Source organism: Colletes latitarsis, chromosome 4 (assembly GCF_051014445.1).
Source record: "Colletes latitarsis isolate SP2378_abdomen chromosome 4, iyColLati1, whole genome shotgun sequence".
In the NCBI taxonomy this organism is placed as follows: Eukaryota; Metazoa; Arthropoda; class Insecta; order Hymenoptera; family Colletidae; genus Colletes; species Colletes latitarsis.
This window is the reverse complement of record NC_135137.1, coordinates 42824552-42845948: the sequence shown is the minus strand read 5'-3', so window position 1 is coordinate 42845948 and position 21397 is coordinate 42824552. Positions and strand designations below refer to the sequence as shown.

Sequence of the window (21397 nt, the reverse complement as noted above, 5' to 3'; positions counted from 1 at the left end):
ATAACTAAGGGAATGATTTCGATAGGAAAAGAAGGGTAAAAATGATGAGAACACATAGAATTCTTTGAAATTATATCATTTATTACCATAGATTTACATTATACAACACTTTAATACATATAAACATATTATATTATATTACATCGTGTCACAATTTGTCAGCAACGGTCAGCAGTGGTCAGCGATGGTCAGCGTTGGTCAGCGTTGGTCAGCGTTGGTCAGCTGACGTCGGGAGATGTTGGCAGAGGTCAGCAGAGGGTGGCAGTAGCCAGTAGTAATCGTTGTACGTTGCCAGAAATATAAACGGTAGTCAGCAGAGGTCAGGGGACGCTGGCAGAGGTTAACAGAGGAAGGCAGGAGTCGTAGTAATCGTTGTACGTTGCCAGAAATATAAGCGGTGGTCAGCAGAGGCCAGCAGTGGCAAGCAGAGATCACCAGGGGCGAATAGTAGCAAGTAGTAAGCGTTATATGTTGTCAGAAGCATCAGAGGTGGTCAGCAGCGGTCAGCAGAGACGAGCAGAGGCATGCAGTGGCAAGCAAAGATCAGCAGGGGCGAACAGTAGCATGTAGTAATTGTTATACGATGTCAGAAGCATCAGTGGTGGTCAGCAGTGTTCAGCAGAGGCCAGCAAAGGCATGCACAGGCAAGCAAAAACCTGCAAAGGCAAGCAGAGACTTGTAGGGGCATGCAGTAGTAAGTATTAATCGTTATACATTATCGGAAATACCTGCAGTGGTCAGTAGCGTTCGGCAGAGGCCAGGAAAGTTCAGCAGAGACAAGCACACGCTGACAGAGATCAGCAAAGACCAACAGAGGGTAGCAGAAGTCAGTAGTAATCGCTATAGGTTGTCAGAAATATAAGCGATGGTCAGCAGAGTCCAGCAGAGGCAAGCAGTAATCAGGAGCAGTCGGTAACAGTCGCTGTATGGTGTAAAAAGTTGTCGGGAGTTCTGTACTTTTGTCAGCACTGGTCATCAGAGGTCATCAGAGGCAAATAGAAACCAGGAGTCAAAAAGCAAAAAGAGGACGGAGTCACCTTATGTGCAGGACTGTCCTGAGACATATTAATTTCAATGCATGTCGCAGGTTCTTTCGTTATACATATACTTCTATATAGACAGAGATGAATCCAGAAGACTTGTTTGGATGAGGAGAGGCGATATAGGTTAAAGAATAATTTATTTATTAATACTTAAACTATTTAAACACGATAATTAGTTATTTATACGAGCGCATACTCAAAAACATTTACAAAATGTAATGTATTATAGTTAATAATTTATGTAATAACGTTGACTTTTCTCGAGCTTGCTAAATTTATTCAATTGTTCTACTCACCCTACCTGCTTCTGACGTTCACCTGGCCAAATACTATGAATGTAAATACTATAAACTAATGGATTGTATCTCGTTTATAACAATAAATAATAATAAAAGTATCAACGTAATCTAGACAAATCAAAATATCAAATATTTATGGACAATTTTAATTATATTATAATACATTTGTAAAATTTCTTATATAATCGCAGGGACGGCAGTTACCGCTGCTTAAACATAAACTACCATATGTATTACATCATATAGATATTCATGACTTTGAAAAAACAGTAAGGTCTCCTTTGCAACTTAACTTGAAAATGATTCTATCTTTTCGAAAATGTGACGGAAACCTTTTTGCAGTAATTGACTTTCATCGCAAATTTTTGAACGAAGACAATTGACTAAGATGACTCTGCTTTTAACTTCGTTCAACCGAAACGATAAATTCTGCAGCTCGTCCTCGGTTTTCGACCTTTCCTGCACTTCTGTGTCCAACAATGCGTTGTTACTCGACAATTCTTCTCTTAATTTACTATTAGAATCGATTATATCTAATAACTGCGATTGCAGCTCAGATATGTTTTTCCTGACGGAGTTACGTTCTTTCTTTGCAATCCTTATTTCCTTTGGTTGGCTTGGGTTTCTTTGAAACCTCAACAATCTCTTCGGTGAACAACTTTTCAACGATCTTCTGTTGTGTCTCTCCTCCTAAATCGAAATTTTTACGCGGTCGAATATACGTAAAAAGGTCGAAATTTCGTTAAATAGGACGAAAACTTACCGATTGACACAAGCGTTTGCTACTTTTACATACTAATTGACGAATTTTGTTCCTCCTAAGTGTGTTTTTTAAAGAAATGTTCTTCCAGTTCCTAATAAATCGTTTCTTCAGCGATTTGCTTTCCATCGTCTCTCTCCTCCTTCTTAAAAGCTTCAAAACGACTTGAAGAGTATTGATATGTATATGATTTTGCGCGAGATCCATCTTTACGAGCGTACTGTTCGATTGTAAAAGTTTTACGATGGCCTCTGCACCGTGTTTAGTGATCCCACAGTGTCTTATGCTCAACGATTTCAGCCAGTAGTCGATATTTAACGCAGCCATTAATTGTCGGACACCGTTGTCCCCGAACTTTGGATTTTGATTTAAGATCAATGCGTGCAATCCTTGTGTCTGGAAAAAGAGATCCAACGCGTCAAACGAGAATTAAATAAACCACATTCTTCTTAAGTGTGCATCGGAAGTCAGGCTCACTTGTTTGGTGGAATTTTCCTCGCAAGATAGCAACGAAGACTCCACCCAAACGTTCTGCAACAAGTCCGCCCTTCTCCTATTCAGGAACAAGGACAAACTCGTGGCACTTCTGTTGGTCAGACGACAAGCCGATAGGTTCAGAACACGAAGGTTGGGATTGTTTGCCAAGCAGCCTAACAATAAATCGCAACCTGAGCAATACAAAAATTCTAATTAAAATCCATAGAGTCATAAACGAGTGGCATGTATTTTTAAAAAAAGTGATACATAAAACGTCATGAGGATATATACCAACCGATATCACCGATGCGACATCTCGTAAGGGATAGATGCATCAGTATTTCGTTGTTTCTCAGACCGGAACAAAGGATGTTCAGATACCTTTGCGTCAATGGAATCCCATCGATTGTAATCGAGATCAGCCTGGCGGAATCTCTCGAGCAAACAGCCACAGCATCGAGAAGACAGCGCAACAAGAAATTGGTGTATAGGATTGGCCAGGTTCGATCCTTCCAGCATCGCCTGGACGTGATGTCAAAATGCCACGCTCTTTTTTATTTATCATAAACACGATAGTGCATCATTGTTTTTCTCTGTCGTTTCGATTCTCTTTTCCCTTCGTTCGCTTATCCTTAATCATTCTTTGCTTTACATTTACGCTTTACCCCTTTTCCCGACTAACTGTCGGTCCAGGCGATGCGACCTGTAAGCTTAAACTTTCTCAGAGTAGTATACGAAAAACGAAACAAGAACATTTTATGAGAAAATTGTAGCATCAAGTGAAAAACTGATATTTCATAGAAAAGTATGTGACAAAAGGTTCTAGAATCTAATATCGAGCGAAATTTCAGATTACATTTAACATCGTAAAAACAAAGTGAACATAAATTACATAGGAGCATTCGATTATGAATAAATAGAGATTGTAGTTAATTCTTTAGAATTTCATTTTCGTTTTTTAATTCGACATCAAACCGAGGAATATGTCCATATAATAAAAGTGTTGGTTTCAGTAAATATCATTTTTATAAAGCCAATCGATCAATTTCAAACAAAGTTTAAGCTCGAAGAAGCAACGAAACAAACAATCTCGCTAACTGATTTCGATAAAATATGCAACACTCGTTTAAAGATATTGCTTTTGTTAATATCGAACAGTATGATTTCTTCGTTTTCGGATCTTCGAAATGCGTTAATTACCATAATTTTTCAAGCTTCTCTTCCGTGTTAATTGTTTCCCGTGTCCTTCTGCACAGACTTCGACTATATAGATAAATTTTCGACAGGCTTCGATTCTCCGCGATACTATTTAATATTGGCGACCAATGTTTCAGACCTACGCGATCCACGCAGAATCGCAAACAGTTGTCTTTCAAGTACGCTTGCACAGCAACTAGTGGTTTTACAGACTTTTGTTGACACAGAACCTTGTTAAAAAGTGTCATTCATATTATACAGCAAGGCATTTTCTAAAAGGCTATGCCTTTGGAACTAAAATCAGCATTCTTTAACATTGAAGTTAATTTTACTAAACGCTACTTAGTAATCAGCAATTTTGCATACATATTCCTCTTTGATATCTACGGACGAACATAACTGAATTTACGAATTACTTACCACGTTAATACCGACAGTGATGTGACTTACAAACAATTGAAAACTATGTGCAGGGTTGTGCGTATAGCTTAACAAAATATTCGTTAAAACAGCGTTTCTCGAACTACGGACTGCAACCGTGTTTATAGGTGAACATGAGTTCTTGGAAGAATAAACAGCGTTTAACTATAATTTTATTAGGAAAGCCTTCTTTCTAACTTAGAGTAATATCAAATACAATCGTGATTTGCGTACTTATCGATGCACACTTGGAGGGCACGCTTTATTCGTTAATCATGATACTCAACTGAATTAAAAAAAATAAGATTTTGGTTATACTTTAAGGGGGAGTGAAGTTTGAGAAACACTGCGTTAAAAGATTCTTCGTGTTTTACTATTAACAAACCTTGTATAACCAACCAAATTGCCTACGAACCGCTTTCTTCGCCTCTTTGCTATTCTGCATAATTTTTGTTACAGTCAACCTTTGTTCGTCACGGATCTCTCGTTTTATCACTCATCATTTTGACAATAAAATTTTTGAAAGTGTTTTAAATACTCAAAAACGAAAAGGAAACGGAAAAAATTCAAAATACCATTTTTCATTAAAATTAATCGGAAAATGACACTTCCAGATCCTTGAACATTTGACTACAATCTCATTCATTCGATACTTCATGCGTGTCAGTGAAAAATTTGTCTCGATACGCGCTATGCGATTATTAAAACTCCCAACGGATACTTGTTTCTGAAACACAGAAAATTCTCAAGGAAAGATACTAGTAAACGTTCATTCTTATAAATCCGTCTTCTAGTTAACAATGTTTGTAAATTCTACACGAAAAATAGATAAGCATAAACTTATTATTTTACAGGATTAGAATGTTCGTGGCAAAAGCAAAAAGCGACCAAGACAAGCAGCAATAGTGTTTCCAATAATACAAAAATTTGATTGTATTACCGTGCAAAAACTTTTCATCTCGAATGTTTCTCACCTTCCGAACACCCTGTTAATTGTATAATTGTACATGCATGCATATATGTACAAGTTACAAGAAGCTTAAATAAGACTAATACACGAACGCAACTTACAGTTAGAAATCGAGGAGCAAACAGCAATTATTACTGACCACTGATAATAAACGTTTGCATAGACTTTTTCTTAACTTTAGTACGACCGACCTTGCCAGTCTTTTTCTCATCGAAAGATGGAAGACACCGATTTATTTCATTGTAAATCGATCCCAGATGCTTCCATGCTAATGCTATAAACTTTAGGTTACAATACGAGGTTACAAATATTCGACCGTGTCAGTTCTTCTTAATTAAACACATTGGGAAAGTAATCGCTAAAAATGGAGGATAGCGATAAGCACTTAAGACTAAATAGCTAACAATAAAATACAATAAAAAGGATAAATTTTTATTTTATACTGGATGTATTTTTCCTTTAATAATAAGTACAAAATCTCCTGGAGTAAATGCAAGTACATGATGGTAATTACACGAGTAAAAGATCGATACCACGAGCCAGAGGATATAAATATACTATTAAGAAAGCAACGTGCAAGATCCGTTTCGTCGATGCTCGCACTCGCATGCATGCAACTGGTGGCGCATATTACCTATAGCTGTTCAAGTGCCATATGCAAGCTGTCAAGTTCCGTGTAAGGCGTAAAGAGTAAAATAGTTACGAGCACACGATGAGCTAACAGACAAAGATAATTTACGTCGAGGAAACTAAAGCGCCCCTAGACATGTACTCGCTTTGTACCACCGCGGTCTGTAAACTACTGCTAATAACAATTGTTGGATCTTCCTGGTATTTGCCATGTGCAAATTCTAGATATCTTCTATTTTCTTTGACTATCGTCGAGCTTTACGATATCTCTTCGCTTTCCAAATTCCTCGGCTTATAAGCTACGGATTTCATTTGCACGAAAAAACAAAGTAGAAAGTTCCGTTTTCTAAAACAGATGCTCAACAGTTTTCTAAGAATATTTTCCTACTCATCGACTCGTTTATCCAATAGCTAAGTTTTCTTTTAGATTCAAATTTATTCGTTTGGTGGCAAATGTTAGTAAATTTGCTGTCACGTGTCACATCTGCCGATCATTTACTATTTTATAGACTAATACCACATTCAGAACATTCAGTTAGTCTAATACATTTTATTTATACAAAGATAAAAACATATATTACATTAAATACAGTCATCGGAAACGTTACTTTTCTAACTAGATGGTGATAGCGTGCGTGTTAAACTTCTGGTGCGGTGTTCTTTTGTAATTATTTTTGCAGACTTGCAACAGCTTGAATATTTCTTGGTAGTGTGTGCTTTCGATCTAACAATTTAATCTTCAACGAGCGGGCAATTCGGCGAAAATTTTGTCAATTTTTTGATAATAATTCACTATGAATGGGAATAAATCCTTCATTTCACTACTGGTGTTCGATGGCTTGACGAGCGTTTTTGATTTCATACCTTCCGCAAAAATAACCGGATCGCAATGTACAACTGGCTGTTCACGATTCAAAGAATGTACGTCGTTATTAGCCTTTCAAATCGAATAATACTCTCAAGGAGATTCTCCTGAATGTTTCATAACGTGCTGTACAGTATCGATATGCAAAACTATCACGCGTCATTGCGTGTATCGTTTCGGTTATGTTTATTCGTTATAACGTAATTTGCAACTTCTTGTGCCTACAAATATCAGTACAAATATAAAAAACTATTCTCATATTCTGTGTTTTCAGGTTTTTAAAGACTGGTTAATTTAATCGATTGTAATTATGTTTGCCTGATAATTCTCACGACAGTTGTTTCGAGCTGCAAACTTGATCGGTCTCAGATGTGTCTGCTGACTTTGCTACGAGGCTTGTAAAATTATTGCTAAATAGCTGTTACGATCGATTGTATCTTGTAATATAAGACAATTGTTTTTAAATATAATAGTTTTTCTTAAGTACAGTGGATTGCAGGAAATTTAATTCTCGCTAGATTAAATTAAAGTTGATTCGAGATTTCCTGTTCTTCGTCTGGTATCTTGAATCTGTATAAAAACTTTCTAAACACTTTTATTATTATAATACAGAGTGTTTTTACGCGGTTACGTGTTCAGTGTTAAATATTAATATTTAGTTATTGGGTTTTTTGTTTTGAAACATGTGTTATTATAAGTATAGATGATTGCCTTGATAATAATGAATTACATGTTTTGTTTTGTATTTACATTTACCTTTGAACGTACATCAGAAAAATTTCATGAAAAAAAAAGGATAAAAAGTTAACTAAGTATATCAAGGCCACAAGTATCCGTGCAATTTTTATTTCTAACTACTTCTCAATTACGGCCTTCTAATTTTTTATTATTTTAATTCAAGAATTATTGACTAACACGTTTGAAAGCCTGGACAGGTAAAATTCAACGGTGGCCTGTTGCGCATCATCGCGACTCGAACGCAAACGTAGTCTTACCCTTAAAAAACGATCAACGTCGTCGACGCACTCCCGGTGCAAATAAAATATTTGGCTAGTCAATCTAAAGAAGAGGGGCAGAGGCATCCAATTCGTAGCCTGTTCTTTTCGCGCGTCGACCTCGCGAAATCGGAAAGTTTAGTTAGTAGTTTGGAGGCCATCGTGCCATCTGCAACTAGGTTTAGCTTTATTGAAACATCGCGCGCATCTCGAAGCATCGTATCGTCTAACAATGGATCGAGTGTCGCGCGGCTGTTCACAGTCCATCGGTGAAAATATCGTCGACTCGTCTCGTTGTCGTTGGCCGATCGCGACATCGAGCTGTCTGATCGGTGCGGTGCTCTTATAAGAGCGACAGACGAACTAAAATTCCTTTTCGAACGGAGTCTGATTTATTTCTTCTATTATATAATACGTATGCACCTTATTTCGAGTTTCCTCGCGAGTGAATATCTATAGCGATAAACGTCAGATTGTTCGCAACGAGTGCCCGTTTCGTCGGACCTTGCGGTCAAAGTGTCTGTGGGAATCATCCGTCCGATGTTGAAACGCGATCTCGATCGGACCGACGCGGCTCGATGATTTCTCAACTTGGTCCGCTTCCAAAGAGATCGATCGTTCATTGACAACCTCGAACATTTAGGATGATCGTACCTGTGCGTTGTTCTTTCTACCTGTACGAAATGAGATTGAAATTTCCATGATACACGTATGCATCGATCAGTGTTTTGTGTAATTTTGAGAGAATTCCGCGCGAACGAGGGACATGCTGGTGTAATCTTGCGAACCCGAGTTGGAGTTCGTGACTTCTTTGGAGAATGCTGCGCTGCGCTTCGGATACGACGTAAGACTTGTTCAATTACGCCCAAGTACTCGCGAATAACGATAGGATAAAGCAAACACCGGAATACTTTACCTTCGAGTACTTAATTTGAAACGTACAAAGTAATTTTGCTAAAAAATTATGACCAGATATCGTAAACATTGCCAAGAGATCCGAGATGATTTTTACCGCATCCGTAAATATCCGTAGTTCGATCGATTTACAAATAACGCCTCGTCGTTTGCCAACGATCAACAGTACCAGTGCAGTAACGTTCATGAATATTTATATCCGTATATTATGGTTGTCACTTGGTCGTGTCTCTTCCTCGCTCGGTGGCGTTTCCTTTGCCACCGCGAGTCTCGAACTCGTTCGACGACATTGAAGAGGGACGTTCAACTTGTTCGCGCCTCGGAAATATACCGAAATCTTGTTTCGAATTAATTACGCAAGCCGTGCAGGATTTCCCGTTGAAAATCTATTTTTTGCTACGATCGCGCTAGCCAATTTATTCACGCGCTTCCATAATGTATATCCGTTGGCATTATCGAAACCGATAACTCGACGTTCTCGATCGTGCGGCTGACAGCGACGAAACATTTTTAGAATCTGCTCGAACGGCTGCTGACGATGTGGAAGAGGATTAATGGATACAGCACAAAGTGAGAACGTGCTTCGAGAATGGGATCCAAGCACAGCATGCTGCAATGTTTGGAAGACAAAGCGGATACGGAGAAAAGCAAAGCACTAGAAACGGCGGAAGAAGAACGCCGAGTCGCTGAAAGTAAGTTTCCGGGTACTTTCAACCACTACTAGCCAAAAGTTATTTCTAACATTGTTATTTTTAGTGAAATTCTACTCAGCAAGCGTAGGTTCGTTAATAAATTAAAAAAAAATTGATAAATTTACGCATTGCACGCGACGACATCGCATTTATCATCCAGTATCTTGTTTTCTCTCATTACAAGGTGTTCCTCGGTACGCTAACAAGGTATCGTTATAGAAATATCGATGGCGGTGTCTCGCGTAGGGACCGTATCGTATCATCGGATCGATTTTCGACGTCCGTGTCTCGATACGTAACAGGGAAAGCGAATTCTTTGACTCCCGGCGGGCATAATCGATCAATAAAAATACATTGCAACGTGCCCGAGGCATTGCTGCGTCACTTATGCGTACTACGTTTCGCGAAGGTAGTCGGAGAGTACTTCGGGAGAATAGTGATTCTCCTTGGCCTAGTCTACACTCCGTCCACGCTGTACTCTTGACTGGAGTCGTCGGTTCGCAACGTGAATTAATCGAATCTGCGGCTCGAAAAACAACGCTCGGTTCTACCGAGTCTCCATCGAACGAATCCAATGTTCCGAATACCAAAAAGAATCGACCAAACAATTTTACATTTTTCTAATTAAATATTGCAGTTCAAGCGAGGACAGCATTCGAGATTTCGATTCGACTTTCTGTCAGTACCATTATACTTTCTTCCTATGGCATCTTCCTTTATCGTTATCTCACTTTACCGTTATTACGTACACTTGAATAAATATGCAACGTGGTTGTTCGCTCGAAAGAGATATAACGACACTGTATATCTTTTCCAAGTCTTATCTTTCGCGAACGCGGTGCTCGTCCAATATTATTGATCGTAATTTTTCGACGCTATCTTTTATTCGATCGTCGTTTGAATGGCATTTAAATATCTTTCTAATTTCCCATTTGAAATTAAGTAATTTCGAGTCAGAGGCGCAACGGTACACAAATACCAAGACACTGTATTTATTCTTTGATAAGGCTGCGTATATTTAGGTCGATGGTTATGAATGCGAATCAGATACAGATCACGTGAGATGTTAATTCCATTTGAATTTTCAGAAATGCGTAAGCGAATTAGTAACACCTACAAGTATTAGTGTTCGTTTGTTATAACTATTCATAGTGGCAGTCAACAGCGCGTTAACAATTCAAAGCATAAGTTTTTAAAGTAAACAAAGGCCCAAGTTGCATAGAAAGATATCAGGAACAAATTATGAACAAATAGACTGCTCTAGATAAACTACTTGTATTGAAAAGCGTAAAACAATATTTTTCTCCCTCGACTGATCTAACATTTATCGTTTAACTAAACAAACTGAATGCGACGTGACATAAACATACGTATTTCTAAGTAATTATTTTCATTTTTAACGGTGAGTCCAAGTATATCCTACATACCATGCACAACAAACACTAGGATAGCAAAAAGAAGGGACATTTTCTAACCCACTATATTCCAAACAGTTAACAGAAGTTCCGAACAAGACAGTGACATTATAATAATTTCAACTAATAATAAATAGCATAGGTACAGAGGAGGATGCATGGACAAAGCAGAACGTTAAACTTTCATCTTTTTGTGCGTTCAGTATCATTTTTCTACGACTATTTTACGCTTAGTGTGTCAAGAAAACTGTATAATATGCGGACCGACGTAACTTAATCGAGCCAAGGATCGAAACTATCGTCTGACGTTTCCACTTCCACTGTCCATCGCATTCGCGTAAACATTTTCAATCTGCATGCGAGGATAACTTTCTTTAACGAGTACCTCGTACTGCGAAACTTTATTCTTTCCGCGTTATTCTTTGTAAATGTTCGTATTTAACGCGTGTAGGTATCGTACCGAGAGTTTCTCCGATGACCCTATCTCGATCCTGAGCCCACTCACTCACCAGCAGAATTTTAACCCGCAGAATTTGGTTCTCCCGGACAGTCGTTGTCTTCGAGCCGCTTACAACGCATCGTTCGGTGTGCGGGCTGATCTTTTTCTCTACTTTCGACTACGTGATTTTAATATTTCACGCGTTCGTGACGCAGACTACGTCTTGCGTACTCTCCTTCCTTTAGAAATAACGCGTAACGTGGAAATAAATTATGCAAACGGTGTAATTCACAGTGTAATATTTAAATACACTCCGAGTGGATTCTTCTGTTCGTCTTTTTTCTTATGTTACGGCAAAAGTAACGAGCCAATTATTTAAATCTCGTATTGTTAACAATTCCATGTTTCAATGGTATACTTATTATTTTTATAGGAGTCGATAACTAGTCGATAATTCCTTCGATCGAAAGATACTATTTTTACTGGACGTCAATAACTGAACTGTCGATAACATGAGGACAGAGTTAATAAAATACCAATGGGTATCTAAACTACTGTGAAGTTGACATTTTAAAAATTCATATGGCATCCCCTCCGAACAAGTATTTTTTTCCGAACCAAGATGAAAAAACTTTGGAGGACGTGTTGCTTAACGATGGTAGGTGAATAAAAACTCTCCTGAAAACTCTTACTTTTCGTTTCCTTTTTGAAACGTACTTTGCATTTCGGTTAAAAACATCGGGTGCTTGTCCCTATACTGCGCTCGTACTGTGCAATTAAGGTGCCCTACTTTCGACCAATTATCTTTAAACTCCGATCCATTCGAATTGCTAAATGATCCTGCCGTAAAAGGTGAAGATAAGTTTCGCATGCTCGCCATTGTTACACGGACTTTTAATGCGCAATAATATTCGTAAGATCGTTTATATTATTGTACGAGCAAAATCGTAAACAATCGGAAATAGCCTTTTTAAAACAATAAATCAGCCTGTGAATGCCACGAAGGACTTTGAAACATTTTTTGTGCTTGCATCGATTGACTTAATTTTCATTTAGAAATAGATCGTAAGCAACGATCGATTAATTTTGTTAATTAATCTTAATCGTTGATCCATCGATAGGGAATTTTCTCATCGGTTCGTAACCAACCTTGTTATTGTCAGAGAGATATCGATTAATTGCTCCGCTAATGAATCGATTCACCGAGCCTTCGATCGAAACATTAATTGTACGAATATATTTTTTACGGATACCGTGTCTTCGTGGAAATTAAACGATTGTTTCTCTTTCAAGGGAAACCGGAGTATGATAGTTTGAGAGAAAAGCCGTTGTTCGAAGACATCTCGGCAGCGGACGAGGACGTAGATTTTTCACTAACGGTAAGTAAAGTGTTTTCTGTTTACTTCCGTACATTTTTGCAGCGAACGATAACATTTCGATTTACAAAACAGTGTGCTCGTATCGACGCACTGTACACGCTGTAATCCATACTACGCTTTAACGATAAATGACGTGAAAAGATAATGCTTGCGTCGCTGTCTCGATTCTTGCAACTGCAATGTAAGATAACGGGAAATAATTAATGTCCCATTTCGCATTTTGAAAGCAAACAAGAGACAATCGAATACACGTGTCTATTGTTACTAGTACTAATCAAGCAATATCATAGTCCAAGTACTAACAGCAATTGATTAAATAGTTCCTTCCTGATCATCAAACAGGGTAAGGGATAATCTGAACAGAAATTAATACAGGGAAAGGGAAAAGAAACGATCGACCGAAAAAATACCAAGCGTCAGTCTTTCGTTTTCCCAGGCAGCTTAATCCCGCAACCCACAATTACCCCCTTCGGTAATAATGTAATCGCAAACTGTTTCGTTTCCAAACAGCTGCGTCGTTCCTAATGTGTCGCGCGGTCTCGTGAAAATTGCATCGAATGTTTTCACCCAAGTTTCCATCGACAATACACAAACTAAGCCGACTGTTTAAACATTCAACAACTCTGTCGAGCTTTGATTGTCGGTCTACGCGAAGAGTGAAGACTGTCGATGGAATTATTAATGGTCTCGGAGCACCCTTTCGCTTTCCTAGTTTCTCCGTAATCGCGATGCTCCAGTTTCTTTTTTTTGCTATTGTGTGACAGAGATCGTCTACAGACAGGGTATAAACTCTGTGGTCTATAGACAGTCTGTAGACATAGCTGGCTCGTAGTCAGAAAAGTCGGATCATGGTACTACGAGCCAGATCTACGAAGTATCTTGCGTAATTCGTTGACGAAAATCAGTTTTTTAAAAGCGTCAATTTAAAAAGAAGAAAAAAAAAGGAATCGGTACAGTCGCCGTATCGCATATACCAGTCATGATTTAATAAGATATTTCATGAAAAGGTTACAGTCGATAACGAAAATATAACACGGCGCGAACGGAAAGTCCAGAGTGGAACGTGTACAACCGAAACGAAATTAACATGGAAAGTGTTAATTTCTTAGGAACATTTATTACGCATTGGGAGCATTCCTTTCCGTTAGAGTTTATTGACCACGATCATCTAACTCTTTCGTCGAAATCTGTACTTCTGTCTGTCGTGAGATCGTGCTCGTTCTCAATTTAAAAACATTTCGTTCGATTTGTTCAATTTTATCTCGACCGGAATAACAGATTGGACTAAACCAATATTTGGATCTCGTCGCGGATTATAGTTTTATCTTGATCTTGTTTAAAAAAATTCTCTTCATCCGCAGCGAATAATGTCGGATAACTTCGTGACAAACAATAAAAGTTACGATATCATTTATTTATAATCAATTTCTCGTGACGCGCATCTTTTATCGACTGTTTATACGATACGCTATCAATAATTGTAAAAAAAATGCTCTAGTTCTACAAAGAAGGTTTGTTATCGAAGATAGACGAGGGCTTCTGCTCCTGATAGAACGGAAGGATAATCTGAACACGCGTCGCTGCTCGATCAGTGTCGCGAATGAACGTCCGCGAACGTGTTGCACATCATCGATCGATATTTAATATTGTCGCTACATTTCAAAGAACGTCATCGATCCACTTTAATTTCGATTAACGATGCGAAGAAACGGGAACGTACGCCGATCGATCCGAGAAATCAATTTTGAGACAACGATCAAATAGATCGATCGTCAACGATTTTTAACTTAACAATTAGCGAGTGACTAAGAATGAACGACAAAAGACGATCGACGCAAACACAGATCTACGTTTGTCATGCCACAGACTGTGCGGATGTAATTCGCGAAGAGCCGACGAGACCTTGGTACAGCTGGATTTTCGACGTATTGTGCGGCAGAGATCAGAAAAAATGGTACGCGAGCAAGCGTAAAATAGAAGTGCACGAAGCGCTTCCGACGCTCGTGTTGCCAACACAGGTACATATGCAACCCTATCTGAAGAATACTATTTGCGAAAGTGGATCGAGGCTTTTGTCTTCTACAACTGGCCGTATTCTACGCACTAAATTTTACAGCGAACAGTTTCGTCGATCGAGCTAACATCGAAAGATGATTGCTCTTCGTAGAACGATGTTCGCCTTCGAAAAGAATAATTTTCTGTCTTTTTTGCCCGCGAGTAGTTTAAACTGCGGCTTTGGTAATAATTTCGTTAATCGTAACAACGCTTATTCGATAGCCAATCTTCACAGAGCGTTGCTTGATTTCTAATAAACGATGAATCAAAAATAATTTTTAATAATGATATTTATAACCAATTTTTGTTCTACGAGCAATATTTTAATCGATACGTTACAGTTTCCGTTTGTGACGAGAGTACTTCTCTAAAAAGTCATTTGGTTGTTCATCATTGCGCACGCGTATTCCATGTTCGAGGTACATTCGTAAATAAACAATGATTGAAAATCGTTTCGACGCTGTTGGAGACGAGTGTATCTCGTACTTGAAACGTTCCATGCGCTCAGAATAAAAATTCGACACCGAGAGATACTCCATTTGTTTTACAGCGTTTAGAAAACATTTGCAACGGTCTCTTCTAAACTGAAGGAATCGTAAAATTGTCGATAGATCGAAATTATCGTTGGTCCCGTCTTCGTTCGCAGAACGACCAACTTCATCGACCCACGAGCACTTGGTTTTTCGATTCGTTTGTCTCTGTGACGGTATCCTTAATATGCATAGGTTATATACCACATGCACGCAGCTTTTAAAATCGAACACCGTAGTCAATACGAATGAAAAAGTCATCTCAATATGAAAAGATTAAAAACGTGAAGGAATCTCCGCGCGCGCGGCGACGAGCAAAGGTTTACAGTGAACTCGCAGTAGAATATGCCAGTGAGGAGCGTTCGGTTGTGGTATATTTCCTTTTATGATTCTTAATATCATCGATACAAGTCCTTAATTTCATTCTCGAAGGTAAACGATCGATCTATCGCGAACATTAAAATTTACTATCTTTATTGTATGTTACAGAAAGGGCCACAAGATATCGATGATCATCCGTTAACGAACAGTGTTCCTAGTTTAATAAAAGTAAGTAACGTCTGTACGTTTCCATTTTAATAGACTCACACGAATGCCAAAAATAATTCTATTGATATTTCTGGCTTTATCGATTTATTGTTTATTTCGAATCGTACTCCTCGAACGTCAGATATTGTTGGTCTTCTCCAAAGATGATCAGCAAATGGATATTCTCGCTACCACTTCGAGGAGATTGGGGTGGAGCGTGTCGGTAGCAAAAGACGCGGAGAAAGCAGTTGAGTTTTTTCAAAGTCGATGCCACGAGCTAATTATCATCGATCACAGGGGTCAACGAGCCGCGGAGGCCGACATAATTTGTAGGTACGATACGAAACATCGACGAGATAGCTCGGTATTGTTCGCAAACGTTGCTGAAAATTTTACCAAACACTCTGATTAATTAAGAAATTCGTTAATAGATTTTACTGGTTGGTTTCAGGACGATCAGGGCTAGTCCCGTTTACCACAATTCCGTTATCATAGCACTCGTGAAAAAATCGTAAGTTACTTTGTACGTTGAACGTTTCTCCGTTTACGCAATATCTCGCATTATCGTTTACAATTTTCTTTCTTCCGTCAACTTCTACAGATACTTTATGTACAGCGACAAAAATAAAATCGTGGCACTGGACTTGCTGGAAACGGGATTTACCAGAGTAAGTTTTTGGAAGTATGCTCAGGAACGGAGAAAAAACGTTCGTTCTCTTTTGCGGTTTTCAGGCATTAATGGAGTGTTCCCACGAGGGAATACTAATAAACGAGTTAGTGGGGATTTATACTAGCGCGCTACTGCCAAGAACTCAACTCGCGGCTGCCAACGCGCTCTATGCGGCTCTCGATAGATGCCGTGACATGGTGCACGTCACGGACGACAAACACATTGTACAGGTAACGTGAGTAATAAACAACTTCTTGATTGCGTTATCTAAGAATAATCCTTCCTGGATACGCGATGTTTACAATATTCTTTAGAAACTATTTTCCCAGAAAACCGACTATTACCAGTCGAAACCTATCGTTGTTGCTTCATAAATATTACGTACCCGTTGTACCTGACGCTGCCAAAAATTCTATTATTATTTGTTTCATTCGTATCGAGTTGAATCAGAGAACCTGCCTTGCGCGTTCAAATAGACGATTTCACGATTATTTTGACTAATGCATTAGTTTCCTGCGTTCTATATTCGAGTTGCCTCCTGTTGCAGTATGTTAATAAAATCAGCGAAAAGCTGCTAGGGTATAAGACGAGCGAAATGTTGGGAAAAAACATCGCCGAGATAGTATATTACGAGAATTTTGTTCTCATGGAACAACAAATAAGCAAAGGTCGAGAGTTTGAGGGAAACATGAAATGTAGACGGCAGAACAACCGAATGATCACTATTAATTGCAGAGTGATACCTTTCAGCACCACGTCCAAGTAAGTCATCTACGTAAATAGGATTTCTCTTGTTGCTCGTTTCTTTCTAAACAAAATTTTCTCAGAAAACCGACTCACTACATATACGTATACGACACGACGTATTTATCGGAGAACATTAGCCCGCTTAGCCCGCCTCCTACACCGTCGCAGCCAACTTTTCCTAAAGTGGGCGCACCTTTGTCACAGAGGAGATCGTCCGACGTCAGATCTATTACCACCGAGGGTAAACGTATCGCTTCTTTTTTTTGCATTTTCGAACCAACGATCCGCTATCTTGAATTTCGATACGCTCGAAACGAGAAATAAGACTATCGGAGAACCATCGACCCGCCGGACGGGATTTTTAAAACGATACTCGTACGCTTGATATCGATAATCGTCTATCGCGATTGCAAATATGTCCTGGTCGTTCCAATACCGATCGATCTTGTTAAAAATTTAGTTACTTTCGGTTCGCAGGTCGCAGACGATCCAGTTTGCAGAGGCTGCACTCTTTGCAATTAGAAGCCCCCATCACGAAAGTGATCACTCTCCTTTCTAATGCGATCACAGAGTCCACGACTCCCGAGTCAGCAGCACAAATCGACAAGGTACTTTATTTGGTTCGCCATTCGTTAAAAAATTGATCGATAGTACTTTGAAAACGAATTGACCTTTCAGGCAATAGAGATACTCAAAACGACCGAATTGTATACACCGAACCTCAGGGAGGACGGAACCTACGCCGATCCGGTAGCGACTGATCTCGTCGGAGCTTTAATCGCCGTAAGTATTTATGAATCTCATTAAAAATGTATAGCGAATAATTTCGACGTTCAAATATCGCTAATGGATGCAGTCGCCGCAAAGGGCATGGGAATCGAGAAGATCATCGGCAGAATCCACGCGAATCACGACTGTTCCGAACATTTCGCGTATGCAGATCAAGGGTTTCAGAGGGCCGCAAGGGATTGCGGAAATTTTAGACAGATGTTTAGACTGGAATTTCGATATATTCAAGCTGGAAGTTCTGACAGAAGGAAGGTACGAAATTTACTCTCTGTCGTTGTATCTCTTCTTACTTCATTGAATTCGTTACAGACCCCTGGTCTACTTGGGAACGACCATCATGAATTTGTTCCGCGTCCCGGCCAGATTAGAGTGCGACGAAAAAACCGTCCAGAACTGGTTGGCCTTGATCGAAGCAAATTATCGGGCTACAAACACGTATCACAATTCGACTCATGCCGCGGACGTACTGCAAGCTACGGCCAAATTCATGCAATCGGAAAGACTAAAACGGATTTTGGAACCTTTGGACGAGGTTGCGGCTTTAATCGCGGCCGCTGCTCACGACGTTGATCATCCGGGTAGATCGAGGTAAATCCAAACGAAATTAGAAAAGTCTATTAATGCATATTAAAAATACTAAAACTTTGGACGCGTGCAGTTCCGAAACTACTAGTGTTTTATTAATTATTGAGGCATCGTTGGCAGCGGCAAACCTTCCTCTTTAAAATGGTTTTTGGTTTTTGTCGATCCGACTTCCCGTTTCGGAGATATCGTAATTTATGTAAAAGGTAATTTTTTTAATTCGACTCTCTCACTGCCCGTTGCGTGTACAATAGCCTATTCACGCGTATTAAAAATACTAAAACTTTAGACGCGTGCAGTTCCAAAACTACTAGTGTTTTATTGATTATTGAGGTATCGTTGGCAGCGGCAAACCTTCCTCTTTAAAATGGCTTTTGGTTTTTGGCGATCCGACTTCCCGTTTCGGAGATATCGTAATTTATACGAAGGGGTAATTTTTCTTAATTCGATTATCGCTGTCTCCGTCTGACGCGTCGCGCCGGACCTCTCTTTCTCGTACGTGACTCTCGTGACCGAGTGATCGACTGACCTACTTTCAATGTGCGCGCGCGGTCAACGGCCTTCACAAGGCCGTAGTAAACAAACGCCGCTTCGGACCCTTATATTTCCGGAACTAGCCACCGCATCGACGCGAAACTAAAATCGCTATATCTCCGGAACTAATAAAGCTATCGACTCACACAAACGCTCATTTTAAAGGGCATTTCATCCTCTATTCGATGACTATAACAACTACTATAATTTATGCTGCCTTTTATGTTTATTTTAACATTTACTTTAACACTATTGGTCAAACGAATTTTTTTGCAATTTCTATTGATTATACGACTGGCGTGCGATAAATCTCGATTAAAAATTGCTTTTTCTGATAGTATTAAGTATGCACATTTATTTTCTATAGATATAATGTAAAAATTAAAAGTACGTTGCCTCGTAAAAGAGAAAAAGAATGGGTATACACCAAGTGCCGGTAGGTTTAGTGTTAATTTAAACTCGTTTCAGCCAGTTTCTCTGCAACGCCAACAACAAGTTAGCGATTCTTTACAACGATATATCTGTGCTTGAATCGCACCACGCGGCTCTGACGTTCAAGTTATCGTTATCGGAGGACAGTGTTAATATTTTCAAAGTGAGTTTTACACTAAATCGATCATCTTCGCGAGTTACAGATCTTTTGCTCTTGTAGAATTTGACACGGGACACGTACAAGCTAGTCCGTCAGAACGTGATAGACATGATTCTGGCTACCGAGATGACAAAACACTTCGAGTATCTGGCTAAATTCATGAATTTCTGCAGCGTAAAAATCGGTGACCAATCGATAGAGGTACCAATCTTTCTTTGACAACAATACATTTCCCTAGTATCCCTAATTTTTCAACACCTTGTTACTATAATATTAAGAATAGCAGTTCTTGTGATTGTTCCTTGTGTTGTAAACGTTTCGAAAATTTTAACGCAGGGCTACGCAAATTCCATGGACATGTCTGTCGTGCTACAGCCAGAAAACGTAGTATTAATCAAAAGAATGATGGTCAAATGCGCCGACGTGTCAAATCCGACCCGGCCAATGAAATGGTGTATCGAATGGACCAGACGAATCGCGGAGGAGTACTTTAGTCAGGTAAAATTTACTTACGTGTTTCGACAAAGCGACGATTATCAAAGTAGTTGATCTTTGAATTTGTTTTATTCTCTCAAGTTCGTCCACACTTATTACATTAAAATCTACTAAACCACTTTGAGGTCATTTTAATACTTTCTTCGCAGACTGAGGAAGAGAAAAAACTACAGTTGCCTGTCCTAATGCCGATGTTCGATAGACCAACGTGCTCGATACCAAAATCGCAAATTGGTTTCGTCGATTTCATCATAAACGATATGATCGAAGCGTGGGATGGTTAGTAACAATTAACTACTAGAACCTTTTCGGTACTATGATTTGTGTGGAAATTCCAGTTACGCGTTTCTTAAATATTTATATATGTCTATAGCAGCCAGAGGGTTAAACGCGTGTTCAAGATTTTACGAAGAATTGCATAACTTTGTCTTTTGTTTTCAGCGTTCATCGACATGCCGGAGATTGTGGGGTACATGAGACAAAATTACGAAAAATGGAAAGAATACAATGTAATAATCTCAAATTCTTAAATTTCGTTTAGTGTATATACAGGGTGTTCGGCCACCCCTGGGAAAAATTTTAATAAAGGATTCTAGAGGCCAAAATAAGACGAAAATCAAGAATACCAATTTCTTGATGGAGGCTTCGTTAGAAAGTTATTAACAATTAAATTCAAAAATTTCAAATCGTTCGGGAAAAATTATTTTCGGTTGTGGGGGTCAATTACAATCATTTTTGGTCAATAGACATACCCCCGAAATCCTACCCACTTTCTAGAAAAAAATTCAAGGTGTGAAATTTTTCGCCGAAAAAAAAAAATTTCAAATCGTTCTAGAAAAATTATTTTCGGTTACGGGGGTCAATTACAATCATTTTTGGTGAATAGGCATACCCTCGAAATCTTGCGCATTTTCGAGAAAAAAAATTCAGTACGGTCGGAACTTTAAACGTTAATAAGTGTTTAACAAAGCCTTCATCAACAAATTGATATTCTTGATTTTCGTCTTATTTTGGCCTCTAAAATCCCCCATTAAAATTTTTCCCAGGGGTGGCCGAACACCCTGTATACAGTAATTTATCGTTTAACGCATACTGTTTTTGCCTTTGTTTAAACAGGAGCAAGGTATAACGACTCTACACGACATTGAAAAACTGCAACTACTCCCCGAAATGCACATATCTCGATTCACGTGACACATTGAAAAAGTCGACCCTGCAGTTTCTTCGTCCATCCCCCTACATGTTTTTACGCTGTGTGTTGTGTAACGATTTGTAAAATATTTATAATATTTAAGAATAGAATATGGCACGTCGTACGCTTGTAAGTTCTTTTTTTAGAAAATACATCTCATTTTCCTTTACGTTTCGGGTATTCATAT

The 21397-nt window shown here is 38.9% G+C and overlaps 2 protein-coding genes across 7 annotated transcripts; one reads left to right on the top strand and one right to left on the bottom strand.

Moving 5' to 3' along the window:
* Nucleotides 1–1472: 1472 nt before the first annotated feature.
* On the bottom strand, nt 1473–12793 carry LOC143341259 (uncharacterized). 3 transcript variants are annotated; one of them, XM_076764061.1, is made up of 5 exons: nt 4395–7857; nt 2875–4361; nt 2580–2770; nt 2106–2498; nt 1473–2032 (listed from the first exon to the last, which is right to left on the bottom strand). In XM_076764061.1, exons 2-5 carry the CDS (start codon nt 2912–2914, stop codon nt 1631–1633), a joined length of 1026 nt encoding a protein of 341 aa, XP_076620176.1. In that variant the 5' UTR covers nt 2915–4361; nt 4395–7857; the 3' UTR covers nt 1473–1630. The 3 variants fall into 3 exon arrangements, with proteins under 3 accessions (XP_076620176.1, XP_076620177.1, XP_076620175.1); XM_076764062.1 differs by having other exon boundaries at nt 1473–2029; nt 2875–12793; XM_076764060.1 differs by having other exon boundaries at nt 2875–7857.
* Pde8 (phosphodiesterase 8) lies at nt 9123–21379 on the top strand. Of its 4 annotated transcripts, XM_076764011.1 has the most exons (19): nt 9123–9263; nt 12411–12496; nt 15571–15630; nt 15752–15942; nt 16061–16120; nt 16211–16277; nt 16342–16509; nt 16827–17041; nt 17107–17267; nt 17504–17634; nt 17705–17809; nt 17883–18067; nt 18125–18403; nt 19400–19526; nt 19584–19724; nt 19860–20021; nt 20168–20297; nt 20460–20527; nt 21135–21379. In XM_076764011.1, exons 1-19 carry the CDS (start codon nt 9161–9163, stop codon nt 21210–21212), a joined length of 2517 nt encoding a protein of 838 aa, XP_076620126.1. In that variant the 5' UTR covers nt 9123–9160; the 3' UTR covers nt 21213–21379. The 4 variants fall into 4 exon arrangements, with proteins under 4 accessions (XP_076620126.1, XP_076620127.1, XP_076620125.1 ...); XM_076764012.1 differs by lacking the exon at nt 9123–9263 and having other exon boundaries at nt 12435–12496; nt 15774–15942; XM_076764010.1 differs by lacking the exons at nt 9123–9263; nt 12411–12496 and adding an exon at nt 12809–14514.
* Nucleotides 21380–21397: the final 18 nt, after the last annotated feature.

What these genes read in the sequence shown, in the direction of transcription:
- Pde8 (XM_076764010.1), top strand. Translation starts at nt 14,308, where the DNA reads ATGAACGACAAAAGACGATCGACGCAAACACAGATCTACGTTTGTCAT. An exon ending in CGCTCGTGTTGCCAACACAG is followed by an intron (nt 14,515 to 15,570) that starts GTACATATGCAA and finishes TGTATGTTACAG; the next exon opens with AAAGGGCCACAAGATATCGA. An exon ending in TCGTCGGAGCTTTAATCGCC is followed by an intron (nt 17,810 to 17,882) that starts GTAAGTATTTAT and finishes TAATGGATGCAG; the next exon opens with TCGCCGCAAAGGGCATGGGA.
- LOC143341259 (XM_076764060.1), bottom strand. Translation starts at nt 2,914, where the DNA reads ATGCATCTATCCCTTACGAGATGTCGCATCGGTGATATCG. An exon ending in ATGTCGCATCGGTGATATCG is followed by an intron (nt 2,771 to 2,874) that starts GTTGGTATATAT and finishes TGTATTGCTCAG; the next exon opens with GTTGCGATTTATTGTTAGGC. An exon ending in AGGAAAATTCCACCAAACAA is followed by an intron (nt 2,499 to 2,579) that starts GTGAGCCTGACT and finishes CTCTTTTTCCAG; the next exon opens with ACACAAGGATTGCACGCATT.